The sequence below is a fragment of the Sinocyclocheilus anshuiensis genome, unplaced genomic scaffold (assembly GCF_001515605.1).
Source record: "Sinocyclocheilus anshuiensis isolate Anshui unplaced genomic scaffold, SAMN03320099.WGS_v1.1 scaffold778, whole genome shotgun sequence".
In the NCBI taxonomy this organism is placed as follows: Eukaryota; Metazoa; Chordata; class Actinopteri; order Cypriniformes; family Cyprinidae; genus Sinocyclocheilus; species Sinocyclocheilus anshuiensis.
In genome coordinates this window covers 444,059-459,762 of record NW_015544177.1, presented here as the reverse complement: position 1 = coordinate 459,762, position 15,704 = coordinate 444,059, and the positions used below count along the sequence as shown (strand labels likewise).

Sequence of the window (15,704 nt, the reverse complement as noted above, 5' to 3'; positions counted from 1 at the left end):
CGATGGAGTATGTGGGAGGTCTGCACTTAAATCTGGATAGACTAGTATGTTAGAGGAGTTGTAGGGGTGTGATGCCACAACCTGCTTATATAGGGGCGCACACATTGAAGCTTTATTAAAGCAGTGCATGACGACTAAGTTTGCAGGTAATTTACCACGCACAGCCAGCCAGCCGTAGACATGGAGTCGTTTAACGTGGTGGAGACGCTACAGCCTGCCGAGAGAGCGCTCTTCTGGGTCGGTGCACTTATCACGGCCTCGCTGGCGCTGTGGCTGTTGTACAAGATCATCACTGGCTTTAGGATATGGGTGCTGGGAAACGGGGATCTACTCTCTCCCAAATTGGGGAAATGGGCAGGTAAGTTGAACGACATGCGTTGGGAATGAGAGACATGGGTGGGATAAATGTGGTGCAGCCTTAAACTAAATAAAGATGAACTTCATGGATTTGGTGGGGAACTAAAAATGTCTACTTTTTGCGCATCAGGTGTAAGTGAACATTTTTGTTATCGTTTACTAAAGGCGAATGCTTGTATCAATCACATACATGTATAATCGTTAAAAGATTAAGATCAGCAGACTATTTGAGGCATTAGTATTTTATGCGTATGGTCAATGGAGGCGACGTGTGTCTCAGGTTGACTGATTGCGCCATACATTCATATATTATGCGCAGATAGCATGTCACTCTGAGTCATTCAGGTATTATTTCAGCCTGACACTTTTAAAAACGACTAATTGGATTTTAAAATAGACTAACTGGATGAAGTTTATAGTTACAAAACCATTGTCAAATTTGATGTTTTATTTAAAACGCATACTTTGTATTATACAACCAATATAACCAAAACGTCTGTTAATCATTTTTCGCATTTCAAGTTTTTCCTGAATCGTATGTGCCTGGCCTGACACAGTTATCCAGTTTCCCGACAAACGCGCTTCTTCACGTCGCTTTGACAGTTTCGTGGGTAAAATGCGGCTTAAGCAGATGTCTTTTTGGCCGGTGTTGTCCGCTTCATCCCTTCACTGGGGTACTGAGGTTGGTTTTGGCAACATGACGCAGTTTAAAACGCCAATCTTAATTATAATGCGGGTCCATACCACGTGCGGCATGTGAGGGGAGACTTGTGTGTGTTGCTTAAATGTACAAAAGGCGTGAGGTACAGCACAAAGATTTTCTCCTGACGCAATCGCACTCTCAATACTGTTACTTCAAAACTCATCACACTGTTAAAGATTTTGAAATGGCTCACCATGCCATAGTCTTTCACTGCCTAGGATGTTGCCTAGGCAGCAGGTGTACTAGCGTTCAACGCCCCTAGCGGTCGGCTTGGGTAGTGCACATGCAACGCGATTTGAGGGTCGCAGTATCTTCTGTAGTGAGTGCAATGCCAATGATTCATTTCAGAACTCTTTTTTTTTTCTTCCCCATCAAATGACATTAGCTGAACAGTACGTCTTGCAAAAACATGGGTTGGAAGGCATCACCGCTTGAAAGGTTTGATCCCACAACCCTTTAGGTTTTTGGGTTCATCTCACCTGTTAATAAAATATTCATGTCATATTTCACTCCCTAAAGAAGCCGTTATATTGTGAGTAAAAGCAACTATTATTTTCTTAAAGCCAGTATTAACTGTTTGCAAACCGATATGCTTCATTCAGCCAGTTAGATCATCTGTGAAGAATGTAGTTTCCTGTTGAATGTGTGTCAAAGGTGGCAGTTTTTTTTTTCTACCACATTTAGCGCCATTTATCGATAAACACAATATTTAAGAACAAATTAACTGGAAAAGTGGGAAATATTGATAAATAACAATGACCAAACCAATTATAGATCTTTTTATTTCTCGAATTTTTGCATAGAGAAAGCCTAATTATTGAAATTTTTATATTTTTCACTGGGACATTGTTTTTAAAGATAGTTAAACATTTTTTACCAACGTATTCTTATTGCATCTAATATATACTGATATTTTACTTGAACATTTACTTTGCTTTCCAATTTTACACACACATATATCATTTTGACTACACACACGTGTGTGTGTATGTGTATATATATATATACGTGTGTGTGTGTGTGTGTGTATACACATACGTGTGTGTGTGTGTGTGTACACACGTGTGTGTGTGTGTGTATATATATATATATATATATATATATATATATATATATATATATTCTCCTCAATTAACCCTAAATTATCAAATATAGGTATAACCACAATTTAAATTTGGGGAAATTTTGGAGTGAAATATACCTGCACATTTTACTAGTAGGTTTCGCAAGAATCGGCCCTTTGCTCACTAGGCACCACCACTCCCTTTCACGTTTTGAATGTTTCCTTCGTACATTCTGTCAGTGTGATGTCAAATATGGAGGTGAAAAATGCCACTCCCTGAAACTAAAAAAGCAGGGTACCAGTCGGACTCGTTCAGTTTAATATGTGCTGTCGCTCACAGGTTGGAGGTGACTAAGTACAGTTGGGAGAAGGGAAACTAGTTCCTCTTCCTGCCAATCCAGAAGCACAGGTCTTGTTGGTTCCTAGACACGTTTGCAGTCTCCCTCACCTCTTCCCCTTCATCTTACAGACTCGTTCATTTGCATGTTGACGGTATGATATCACATCATAAGATGTTTTTTTTTTTTTTAAGGTATATTGTGCTGACTTTGCAGTACCCTGAAGGTGAGTCATAAAGAGGAATGTATGAGGAAGAACCGAGAAGAAAGGCCCTGTGGTGTGTTCCTGTAGTAACCAGGCATTCCTCGCTTGAGTCGCTTACTGGAGACCCCTGGTGTCTGCCTTGGGAACTGCACCGCTATGGTAAAGGTTGTAAGCCAGTGGTTTAGTTATTGTGCATGATGTTCTTGCAGCAGTAGAAGCACAGGCTTTTTTTAGATCATTGTTATTAGTCGTGAGATGTGGCTCTCTCTCTCTCTGTTTTTTTTGTCTAAATAATTCCAATTCTGTTCATTAGGGATTCTCATCCCCATGCTAATACTGTCAATTTTAGTGCATTAAAATGTATTATGTAATCCAGTATGAAGGCAAGAATATTTATAAAATATTGTGTATGTGCAAATGTTATTTTCATTTGTGTGTGATATATAAATATATATTGTACACACACTCATGCTTATCTTATATTTTGAACCCCTTTGCTCACTTTATCATAATTAATTATTTTAAAGAAATGCTTAATTTTCTTTAAGCAGCAAAAATTAGATTTTTTTTTTTTTAGGGGTGACATGACATGATTTGTCATTCCATCTTTCAGAACACTTTACTTTGAATGTTGAGGAAAAGAATTCCATCCACCTCATCGACTCTACATTAAGAAGCCACTATCTTTTTCCAGTCCATCATTGTGTTTTTAGGCCTATGGGTTGAGAGAGAGAGAGTTAGAATTGTTGGTCCCAACAAGCAGGTTGAGTTTTGTCGGTAGTTTATGTGACTGGTGCAGTGTACTGTGAAACCGAGGCAGGTTGGCCTTTCTCTCAGCCAAGTTGTGATGCTGACCGAACAACATGAGGAAGCCAGAATTACAGCTTCATCACCCCCCACCCCCACCCTTCCCCATCTCTCTTGTCCTCCAGTGGCTCACTTCATCCTTCCTTAGAACACTAAATGTGTTTGGGAATCGCACAGTTATGTAATAGAGCTGCAGTCATTCATGGGGATGGGGGCGATTGTCACACAAACTTGCTTTGACATTCAAATCGAGGAGTTTTTCTTTGAAAACCACTCTGGCCTAGGCCTTTCTCAGTCCGGGTGAAACTTAGCAGCATGTTGACTTGTTACAATGTACAGCTAACTCTCAACTTTCTTGTTCTTGGTGATTGTGAACGCACAAGTTTGTGAATCGCACCGTTAGCCCATTCATGCTAGCTAAGGGGACAATGTGAATGAAACGTATTCCCAGGTGCGTGTGAGAGAGTGAAGGTAGACTGCACAACTTGTGAATGTGTGAGCCCTTGTGTGCCGTGAATGATGACAGAGTGTGACTGGTTCTGGTGTTCAAGTGAGGGCTTTGAAGAGGTTGGGGGCTTCAAAGGGAACGCTGCCGTTCATGTGACTAACACGCTTGTTGCCACGTGCTGGCTCTGTCTATGCTTATCTCCATCCTCCATCTCTTACTCATCCCCTCCGTCTCCATCATTAAGAACCCCTCTCCCCCCTCCCGAATTCTGTTGTTCACCCTCTGTGAGACCCCACCCTCCCTTTTCACTTCTCTGTCACGACTCGGCTCCATTTATTTATTTATTTCCTGGAAAAGGAAATCTTCCATCTGGCGTTTAACGTTACACTTACAAGTCACGTCCCATTCCGACCTGCTATCGTGCGCGGCGTGTAGCATATTAAATCTCTTTTTTTCTCTCGCCAAAATTATAGTTTGGTTTCAACCAGAGAAGGCACTATTTGCACTCATTTTAACTGTTTAGATGGCATTTTCCTGTTTTATTTATTTATTTTGATTTTGCAGTGCGCTAATATCAAGCACAGTGTGCTCCATGCAAAAAAAAAATGTGAAAGGCCTCTAGTATGTTTAATTGCATCTCTTTGACAAAAAATTACATTTAACCAAAAATGGCACTATTTACACTCATTTTAACTGTTTAGATACCATTTCCGTTCTTTATTTCGTTTTTCCAATGTGCTAATATCAAGCACAATATGAGACTTGCAAAAAATATAAAAAGTCTACGTTTAATTTGATCTCATTGGCTAATATTTTAATTCAGTCTCTACCAAAAAAAAAGCACTATTTGCACCAATTTTAGCCGTTTAGATCATGTTTTAGTTTTCTTTTTACAATGCGCTGATATTAAGCACAATATAGGCTACGCGCCTTGAATAAAAATGTGAACTATCTCTAGTGTCCTGAATAAGACACTCTTCTCGTACAGTACTTTTACCTCAGTCGTCCGTGACAGGTGTTACTTTTGCACAAATTTAACGGCAGTGCGTTTTCTCGCTAGGGGATCCAAAAATATACCAGCTCTGTTTAGATGTTTTGAATTATTTCTGCCCTTTTCTTTTCTAATTAATTTTTTGCAAGGAGGAGACTGTTGCCAGGAGAGCTATTGATTTTTCACCTCTTTTTTTTTTTTTTGGCACGCATGTGACTTTTTGCTGCTATTTCTGATATTGCACCCACTCACCCCCACATCGTTTTTTTTCTTCTTCAATCCACCTTTATCGAGTATAGATGCTATTTTGGGTGCTGACTGCTCTGATGTGTAGTTTCTCCTGCTGGCCATGTGACTGGCTTGTGCTATTTAAAGCATGATGCTGCTTTGGGGCGAGTGGGCGGAGGTGTTAGTGTTCTGCAGTGCTACAGAGCCAAGAACGGGAACGGTTCATTCATGGAGGGAGAGAGAGAGTGATGTGACAGATTGCATACAGTAGTGGTCTGAATGTGGACGGCCGAATCATCCCCCTTTTTAATTACGCTACACTGGCCTCCGATGCTTTTTTTGAGTCCGTAAGCACTGTTTTCCTTAACGATTGTCCTCCTCTGCAAGCATAAAATCCCTGTTCCATAAGAACCGGTCAGCTTTTTTCCCCCTGAAGGCTCTACAATGAGCTGGGTTGCTGGGGGATGGAGAGAGAGAGAGAGAGATTGAGGGTGAGTGGGCAGCATCTTGTTGGTATTCAAGTGCTGCGGCTGTTCCAGACGAGGCAGCTATTTTTACTCACTCGGCTGCTTTTTTTAGCGCTGGAATATTGAGTCGGAGGAGGGCCAGTGTGCCTGTGCAGCTCCGTATTTCTGAACGTACTGTTCGTGAACGTACCACAGCACGACTGCTCGTGCCATCTCGCTTGCAAAGGGTGCTCTTCTGGGCCTATTTTTATACATTTGTTTTTAAGCTTGCTAATAATGTTCATGCTAACAAAATACTCATGCTCACAGAAGTGTCAAGCATCAGTGGCTTTCATAATGTAGCCGCTTGCATGCATCTTCATGGTTTGTCACAGATTAAAGTGTTTCTGTGGGATAGTCTTGGGTTTTGACAGGCGGCGGTGCGTTTATGAACGGTCTCGTGTTAAAATCATCCCCCGAATGCTCCTCGGATATCTAAGTAATCTAGATGTTGATTAGTCTTGGATTTTGTGTCAAGTTTTGATGGTTGTTGATTATAACTATGGATCGATGTCCCCAGCCAAATGTAAGACACCTGCCACCTTTTGTGAAATGCAACCCCATGAGTGACTAATTGTCTCATTTTTGGTGACCTTTGCTTTTTAAATGCTCCTTTGTTAGAGGAATGTTTCTACGAATGCTTTTAAGAGCAGAATTTACGGTTGTGTTCTTACATTTTGAAGAATTTGTGACTAAATTTGTATGTTTTTCTCGAACTAAGGAAGTACAGTGTTTTTGATGTTCATAATGAGTTTTGTTCTTCCGCCATATCCTCACAAGCTCTTTGCTGTTATTCAGGGCATAGTTCACCCAAAAATGAATATTGACATTTACTCGCCCTCATGTTGTTCAGAACCTGAATTAATTACTTCTATGAATCACAAAAGATAATATTTTGAAGAATGTTGACAACCAGGTCAGCTATTTCTTTAATGTAGTTTGTTCCATTGAGACAAACCAGGATGCGCTTCATTCTTTGGATGAATTGGAAAAGGAGCTTGTGAATCACTTCGTCTTTTGTTCGTTGTCTCTTTCAATCCAGTGCTCTCACAACCGTTGTCGTGCTCTCTCACTTTCTACCCACATCTGACTTTTGCTTCATTCTTAGGATGAATTTGAAAAGGAGCTTGTGAATCACTTTGTCCTTTTGTTCCTTCTGTCTTTAGTTCCAGTGCTCTCGCTCCTGTTGTCGTGCTCTCTCACTTTCTACCCACATCTGACTTTGCGCAGTCTCCCATTACCCCCCTCCACCCCCCCTTCTCCCTCTGGTTTCTATTTTTAGCAGCACCCAGGATCCCTCCTCACCCCTCCTGCATGTGTTGTCGTGCTCTACAGACGTCATATCTCCCCCACAGCCCTGTTCTTGCGAATGACCACTGCCTATGCCACACTTTGATCAGCCATGATCACACATTGTGTCTTAATGCTCGCCTTTTCTGTTCCTGTGCATGTTTGTAAAACAAGAGCATCATGGGACATTGAGATGGACCTCTGAGTGTTGTAGTGTTTGAGTTCATTAGCAATATTTTGTAGTCCATATCTGGTCAGACTACAGGCTGTTTTTAGGTCAAAGTGAAGTACTATTGAAGTAAAAATAAAAATTATTGTTAATGGAAAATTCATTATAAAATCAATTAATAAATTCAGACTTCTGGGTGGAATTTGTGGTTTAAACGATAATTTTAACTATTCCATTTTAACGAGTAGTCATAAATGTGAAGGGTGTCATTCTGTGCCGCTAGCATCACTAAATGGAATGACAAAAATGACTGTTTTCAAACATCTGATAGCCACGCCCTCAACTAACATCATTGGTTGAGCCAGTGTTGTTGGTCAGAATTGTTAAATGCAAAAAAAAAATGTTTTAAAATGCCTTTGAGTCACAATGTTTACACTTTTTGAAGAAAACAACCTAGAAATGGCTAGTTTTCTAAAAGCCAATGTGTCTGTTGCCATGTTGGGGTTGTTGTGATTCTCAAACAACAAATGCTTTCAAAATGCCACAAAGGAAATGTTTAAATTTTTGAGGACATCAGCCTAGAAATGGCATGTTTATTGTTGCCCTCGCTTATTAGGCTAAGCGTATTTCAACCAAAAAATTGTATGCTGTAGTTTTAAGAAAGATCCTGTGCATTGTGTGAAATAAGGCTGAAGTAAATGATTAATATTTCACTCGTCTGCCATTGGTTGAACTGATAGCTCTGCTTAGGCCCATTACTTGAGCCAGTGTTACCATGTTGAGCTGGTTCAAAACAAGTTTTGAAAATGTCAGTGCTACACTTTTCAGGGAAATCAACCTACAAATTGCTACTTGGAACAGTTTTTACGTAGTAGGCTAAAATATAATAGTATTTGAACATTCATTAAAATGACACCCTTCAATTTTATCGTCCCTTAGATGGCAGTTTAGCAGGTGTAGGAGTGTTTTGATTGGAACCTGGTCTATCCGAGTACCTCTTTGCCTGAAATTAGCTTTTTGACAAGATTTATTTATTTTTTTTCTGTGTATGTGTGAGGAAAAATTAGTAATTAAGTTGCCGCAAACACTGATCCAGTCTCTTTCTTTCTCCTTTTTCCAGTTGTGACGGGAGCCACGGATGGGATTGGGAAATCCTATGCGGAGGAGGTAAGGGTTTCTCTTCTTATTTATCTCTTCGCTCCACAGAAAGCACAGTGACTCATCACAAGACGGAGGTTTCACTCTGAGGCCATGAGAAGGAGGGTGACTAGAGGACTGCTGGTAGAAAAAGACCTGTTACCTCACATAACTCGTACAGTTAAAAGCCGTTCTTTCATGTCACTGCTCACTCCCAAAGTTAACATTCAGCTTCATCTTTAGCTTTTTCCAGTTAAAAGTGAGTAATCCACAATTGTGAAAAAATAATTACTGTTTTCAAACAGGTTTCCCCCTCAGACACTCCCCTCATTTGTTATTGGTCAAACAAATAGCCCCGCCCCTAAATACACACTATTGGTTGAGGCACTGTTGCTATGCTGGTCAGAATTCAGAAAAAGTTTACACTTTTCAGTGAAATCAACTAACTTCTAGCTTGATTCTAGTTGTTTTTACATATTAACCTTAGGAGAGACTATCTTAACAAAAATTAAAGACTTAAGGCTGCAAATATCAAGTTTTGTCATAGCTCATTGTCTGTCAAATATTATATTGTAATATTTCCACCACTCTCATACAGTTGAAATTAAGTTAATCCATATTTAGTTTTAGAATTTTGAGGAAAAAATTAGTCAAATGTTCCATTTTAAATTCTAATAGTAACTCAAGTATGGTTTTTACCATGAAAATAACCAAAGAAGGTGACATGGACCACTTTTAGGAGATGTTTTCATGGCAATTATCAACACAAATGCTTTGCATTGTTTCTCTTTGTCATAAGGTGATTCAAACTATCTTCTCTCTCTCTCTCTCTCTCTCAGCTTGCTCGACGAGGATTCTCTATGATGCTCATCAGCCGTTCCCAGGAGAAGCTTGATGACGTGGCAAAGTCTCTCGGTCAGTGTTCGGCCATCTGTGTGTTAGCAAACCGCAGTGCTCATCTCTGTGAATGACAGACAGTCCTCCTGATGTTAATGAAATGGGGTTTATTTTTAGCCCTGAGTGGGGGCCTGATTCACTGACTGGGCGGAGAGCTGATGCAGGCTGGCAGGAGTGCAGTGTCAAAGGTCAACGCTGAGCTCCAGGAGTCATGCACGAAACTTCTCAGAATAGGGCCGAAACACTGTTTGCCTTTCCTGTTCCAGTAAATGTGAATTCTTTAGATGCTAGATAATTGCTCCAATGATGTACATGTAACATGAAGGTTCTTCAGTCTGTGCCTTCAGTCGGTCACTGGTCCCATAAGTGCTGTATGGCCAAACATCCACCGTTAGACCAATAAGACGTGTGAAGGATCACAACCGCTATGACTCGTTTCCTGTACAATCACATTACAATCACAACTGCCACGATCATTCATTTGCGGCATCGTTGAGGCTTTCAGTTTGAAAGCAGTTTCTGCTTCATCCCTTTATATGCTATGAATCAAGCTAGACATGCATATATAATATAATATAATTAACGTGTATTGTATTCGGTGTTATTGAGTGGAAGTACTATTTATATACTATTATATTATGTACTAATATTTTGAATTGGCTTTGTTTTTTTTGTTTTTTTTTAAGTTTTCGTAATTTTATGTGCTTTTTGGCATTCTTATTTTTCTACTTTTTAATCTATTTTATTTCAGCTTTATTTCAACTACTGCAAATGATTTAATATTTTAGTTGACGGTAACGACTGTGATTTTATATTTTATATGAAATAATAATAATAGTAATAATAATAATTATTATTATTTCCTCCCCTTCCTTTGAAGTTTTTAAGGTGTTTTTGACTTTTTTTTTTTTTTTTAATCCTTAATTGCATTTCATTTTGGTATGAATGAAGTGTGACAGGCCATGATATTGTGAATGGGAGTTTTCTTGTACTGATTTGGCCTCAGTGTGTGCACTGAATAATGAAGTAACAATACGGAGTTTCTTAACTCGCCCATGGTCAGCTCTTGAAAGCACCCATTCCACTCAAACACCCTGTCAGGAATCATAAGCTTCATGTGGATGCAAACAGTTGTTTTTATTAGTATAAAATGTTATTATAATCAACTTCAAAGCTGTCTTAAATGCAGGCGCTTAACTGTTGAGGTTGGAAGGGGAAAAATCCCAGTCTGCCAGTACCACAGTCGTGCTGGCAACACAGAATGGGTGGGAGGGGGGAGGTTATGGCTAGTCACGAACCAGAATGTAATTTGCCAAATCTAGTTCTCAGACCTCACATTTGCATCGATCATCTTCCATTTGGGGTGTTAGAAGTCACAGAGAGCAGTATCCCACAAGCCCCCTGGACAAAAAAAATAAAAAAATGTTCTTGTTCTTAAAATAACCCTGTGATTTAAAAAAAAAAAAACTGCTTCTTGCAGCGAGACCTGAGAGGAATTTTCCTCTCATAACTCATTGGAACAGTGTTTAGACAAATGAGCCTTTGGCCAATAAATTCTAATTGATGCAGGCACCTCAAACAAGAAGAGGAGGGGAGGGGAGATGTAGGAAGTTCCTCTGACAGCCTTTCTTTGGTACACAGCGCCTCCAGCTGGCCAGAAATCTGTGTGTTGGTGCAATGGGCAAAGTCCCAGAGAAGTTATTTTTAGAACAGTAGCAATAGCAGGGATGCCTGCTCTTGGACAGAGTTCTCCAATGCCAATATTAGGTCTGCAGCGGCAACGATGACCGTTTCAGTAGTATTCAGGGGGGTTTGCATTGTTTCTTTGCATTAAGCGTCTTTTATGTCGCTTAATTACAGAAAGCACATATAATGTGGAAACAAAAACCATCGCAGTGGACTACGGTCAGGCTGATATCTATCCTAAAATCGAAAAGGGTCTCGCTGGACTGGAGATTGGAGTCCTTGGTAAGTTTCTTTTAATTTGGGCCTTTGTTACATCTTGAAAGCAACCCAAAACTCAAATTTGTCGGAAAGCTGACATGCACACAACTTTTGATCTCGATTCCCTTTCCGTGTTGCTTTTAAACCTCTTTTATTTGGCCTCATCTTCTCAGAAAGGTGGTGTTGTTTTTTTGTTTTGTTCACCTGAAATCGTAATTGATTTTTTTTTCTGAGTAGTTTAGAGCTCACGTCTCATTCCTGATGCCTTATTGCCACCTAGTGGTGATTTTTTAGAACATGCATATTTCAGATACCCAATCTCAATCATATTCAACCACATCTGATTTTCTGTTTTTGTCTCTTGATTCATAGTGAACAATGTGGGTATCTCATATTCATACCCTGAATTCTTCCTCCACATCCCTGATTTGGAAAATGTGAGTAAATTCTTTGTTTGAGAAGGAAGGTTTAATTATTAGTAGCCATTATCGTTAAGAAATATTCGCCTTTTTAATTTTTCGCAGTTCATCACCACCATGATCAATGTCAACATCACCTCAGTGTGCCAAGTAAGTAGACACAAACAACATATTGGGCTGTTGAAGGGTTTCGGAATTCTTAATTTTGAAAATTCAAATTAAAAAATTTAAAAGTACTGCAACTGCTTTGATGTACTCCTCCTACTGTTGTACCTGTTCTCTCTCACGGTGTTTTGCTGATCTCCACCAACGCTCCCCGTGTTCACCACCCACGCATTCTCTTTCCCTCCCTCACTCTCTTTGTCTAATGCAGGAGTGATATATTAGTGTTTCAGATTTTTAATGTTGTGTCAAGTCTTTTTGGAGCATGTGAGAACATTTTTTTTGGTCCCCTTTTCTCTCTCCAGATGACTCGTCTGGTGCTGCCCAGAATGGAGGCAAGGTAAGTCCTGGTGTTTGATTATTAAAAACATCCTTCCAGCATCTTACTGGAATTCCTAAAACAGCCGCTGTCACTAAAAAGGAATTCAGTGCAGCTTTTAAAACAGGGTTTTTCCTCCTGAGTATTGCTCCCCTCCTATTCCCCCCCCACTTTTTGTGTGAAATTGAAAACAACAATGCACTGATCCCATTGGCTACTGCTGAGTCACGTGCAACTCTGGGGCCAATAATGGAGCTGGGCAAAGTTTGTACAAATAGGTCCATCCCTCTGCGCTCCCCAGCACTCTACTGCAGCTGCAGGGGTACTGCATGAGAAAGCTGGTGCCATGGCAACACACATGGCGACCATCATTAGATGTGTGTTGAAATGAAGTACAGTGGGTGACAGCGGTTTTCAGGTTTCCACAGCTGGAAATATACCCTATTTGATGTCAATGTCAAACGTGATTAGTTGAAATAAAGTTTGCTTTTTCATTGCAGAGCTAAGGGTGTCATCCTCAATATCTCCTCTGCCAGTGGCATGTTCCCCGTCCCAATGCTGACCATCTACTCCTCCACCAAGGTGAGTGTCTTCACAACATTCTTCAGAGATATCAGTGGTCATAATTGTTTCAGAAAACTTTTTAAAGTTGTTTATATTAAACAATCTAAAGTTAAGTTGGTCATACCGTTGTTTTAAAATTTGATAAATTAAATTTTAATTTATTTATTTGTCCCAGTCCATATTGGATATTTAATATTTATTTTATTTAAAAAAAAAGTCATCTACCGATCACATAAACAGAATAAAAAATAAATACAATTTACTAACACAATACTTTATACTGTGCACTATAATGTACTATAATGTTGTGATGCCTTAATTCACCGGTTGCATTTTGAAATTATTGGTTTTAATTTGCTTTTATTTTTTGAGGATTTGATTTTTACTTGTCATCTTTCTACAGGCTTTTGTGGACTTCTTCTCACGTGGCCTTCAAGCAGAGTACAAGTGCAAAGGGATCATCATCCAGGTTAGAGAACCAGCATTAAAATAGAAATGATTGTGTGTGTGATGGGTCAGTAATGTTTTATTTTTATTATTATTATTGTTTTATTTAATTAAATTTTTTTTTAGCTAGGATCCATTAAATTTATCAACGGTGACAGTAAAGAAATGTATATTATTAAAATAATGTTTAATGTTCTTTTGGACTTTCTATTTATCAAAGAACCCTGAATAAAACGTATGACTGTTTTCAGCAAAAATATTAAGCAGCACAACTGTTTTCAACATATTAATAAAATGTTTCTTGAGCACCAAATCAGGATATTAGAAGGATTTCTGAATGATCATGTGACCGTGAAGTCTGCAAGGAATTCAGGAATAAATTACTTTTTAAAATAAAAAATTAAAGTAATTTTACTGTTACCATGTACTATCACTATATACCAAATATTACAATTTTTACTGTATTGTTGATTAAATGCAGCCTTGGTGAGCGTAAGAGACTTCTTTCAAAACCATTAAAAATCGTACTGCCACCAAACTTTTTAACGGCAGTGTAAATGCATCATCGATTGCCAAGAGACTGTTGAGGGCAGTAAATACAACAAGAACTGTATTAATTCATTAATAAAATTGATGTTTTTTTCTTGTTGACTCTTAAGGTTTTTGTTTAGATCTATTAGATAAGAATTGTAAAGATCCAGCCAGCCTAAAGTGCCTTTTTAGTGAATTACATCAAATCTTTCTGTCCCTACCAGAGTGTGCTGCCTTTCTTTGTGGCTACCAAGATGACGAAGATCAGGAAGCCCACCCTGGACAAGCCCACCCCTGAACGCTACGTAGCTGCTGAACTGACCACTGTGGGACTGCAAGACCAGACCAATGGCTATTTCCCTCACGCCGTCATGGTATGTCTCATCCAGCAGTGTTTTTACACATTCATTGACCATGGTTGTCACCCTAAACTTGTGTCCCACAGGGCTGGGTGACCACTGTTCTGGCCCCCATCAAGCTGGTCCTCTGCCTGGGTCTGCGCATGAACAAGGCCCAGCGCGGCGGATACCTCAGGAGGAGAAAGTTGCGATAGGTTGAAGATATTGTGTGATGGAAACCAAACTGGATGAGATATTTTACAGAACATGTGCTGAGATTTGAGATTCACTGGAGTCATTTTGAATCTCACATCTTTGAAGTGCTTCCTCTTACGTAATATTTTTTTTGTGTTAAATGTTGTGTTTTTGTTCTGTTTGGATAAATATCTGGACATGCTCACGTTCCACAATGACTCATTATTATTATTATTATTATTATTGACTGGTTGCCAGAAATGGAGACCAATCTTCTTTATAGGGTGAAAGAAGTGTCGGGAGGGTTTTGTGGCCACTGCTGTTGTAAGCAGAGGGTTATTTATATGGGGATGGTGTTTTATATTTATTTAATTACTAATTATGCATTTTCTTTTTATCTGGTACTATCTGTTTGCACTCTTGTTAACTGCCAATAACTAGTTTGCATTCGTGCCTTAGACCTTCTGATGAGTGATAAATGGGTGCTGGCCTTTCTTATCAGTAATTTAACATATTTAGAAAATCTATGGTGAATATTTTTTGAATCTTGTACTGTATCAATATAAAACCAAAGGTCTGATTTAAGTTCATTTTTGTACATTGGCCTTTTCAGGCTGTAAGTTTACGTGTCAGATTTGGTTTATTTAAAACCGGTGCCTTTTTATAGAATATAAAACTAGGTCATGTTTATTGAAAGGAGATCTAATGCACGTTTACATGATTTTCTCCACTGAAGACTTAAAGGTGTGGTGTAATGTCACCCGTTTGTCTTGAGTTTCATCCAGAGGTGGATTTGAGGAATACCTCCATAGCTTGGATCTCTGTATGATTATTTATGGACCAGTGACAGTCAAGTTAAAACATCCAGGTGGTTAAACCGCATTAGTCGCCCCTGGTTTAAAACGTGAATGTTTCATTCCAGACGTGTTGAAGAGTGGAACAAAATGTGCTGCTTTACAGATACGTGACAATCTGAAATCTTGTTTGTTAATAAAAATTATTTCTGTATTGATTTTTGTATTTGTCTTTTTTAATAAATTTTATGACGCTGCTTACGGTTTTGTGTCTTTTGTTGGATTTAGATTGTAAATGTTACAAAGAGACGAATAAAATGTCTGGGCTTAATTCAACACTGATCTACTTAATAGTTTTGAGGGGTTCTGATACTTTTTGTACTCCAAGAAATGATGCGCAACAGATTTGCAGTAATCTATGATGATTATACAATAAAGCTTCAAAGTTTAAAGCTTTGCCGAGTGTTATACAGTCATCTTATAATTTTTAAAAACTTAATCTAGCTTTTTGGTCTAGAGTAGAAATGATCTGTCCTTGTGTAAATAGCAAAGCTGATGTAATCATTGTAAAACTACACGCCTGAATCTAGGTGTTTATTTTGTTATGAGGTATTTATTTAAAGATAGTAAAATACCTTGTCTAGTGCCTAGTATACAATTTTAGATGAATAGTAAGTAGTTTAGTAGATTATAGTAGTTCTAAAGATTAAACTATTCTAGTTTCTAAATTTAAGTTGTAATATTGAAAAACTACTAGAAGTATGTAGGAGCATACGCAGTACATCTTAAATATACAGCATTGTATTTGTATTATTCACATATTTTATAGATATTATATATATACAGCAGTGT

The 15,704-nt window shown here is 38.7% G+C and overlaps 1 protein-coding gene across 2 annotated transcripts; it reads left to right on the top strand.

Annotated features, from left to right (window-relative positions):
* Positions 1–54: 54 nt before the first annotated feature.
* On the top strand, positions 55–15,068 carry LOC107696265 (very-long-chain 3-oxoacyl-CoA reductase-A). 2 transcript variants are annotated; one of them, XM_016496536.1, is made up of 11 exons: positions 55–358; positions 8,226–8,272; positions 9,082–9,157; positions 11,000–11,107; positions 11,456–11,520; positions 11,608–11,652; positions 11,970–12,004; positions 12,484–12,565; positions 12,951–13,016; positions 13,750–13,899; positions 13,971–15,068. In XM_016496536.1, exons 1-11 carry the CDS (start codon positions 181–183, stop codon positions 14,076–14,078), a joined length of 960 nt encoding a protein of 319 aa, XP_016352022.1. In that variant the 5' UTR covers positions 55–180; the 3' UTR covers positions 14,079–15,068. The 2 variants fall into 2 exon arrangements, with proteins under 2 accessions (XP_016352022.1, XP_016352023.1); XM_016496537.1 differs by lacking the exon at positions 55–358 and adding an exon at positions 2,678–2,825.
* The last annotated feature ends 636 nt before the right edge of the window (positions 15,069–15,704 follow it).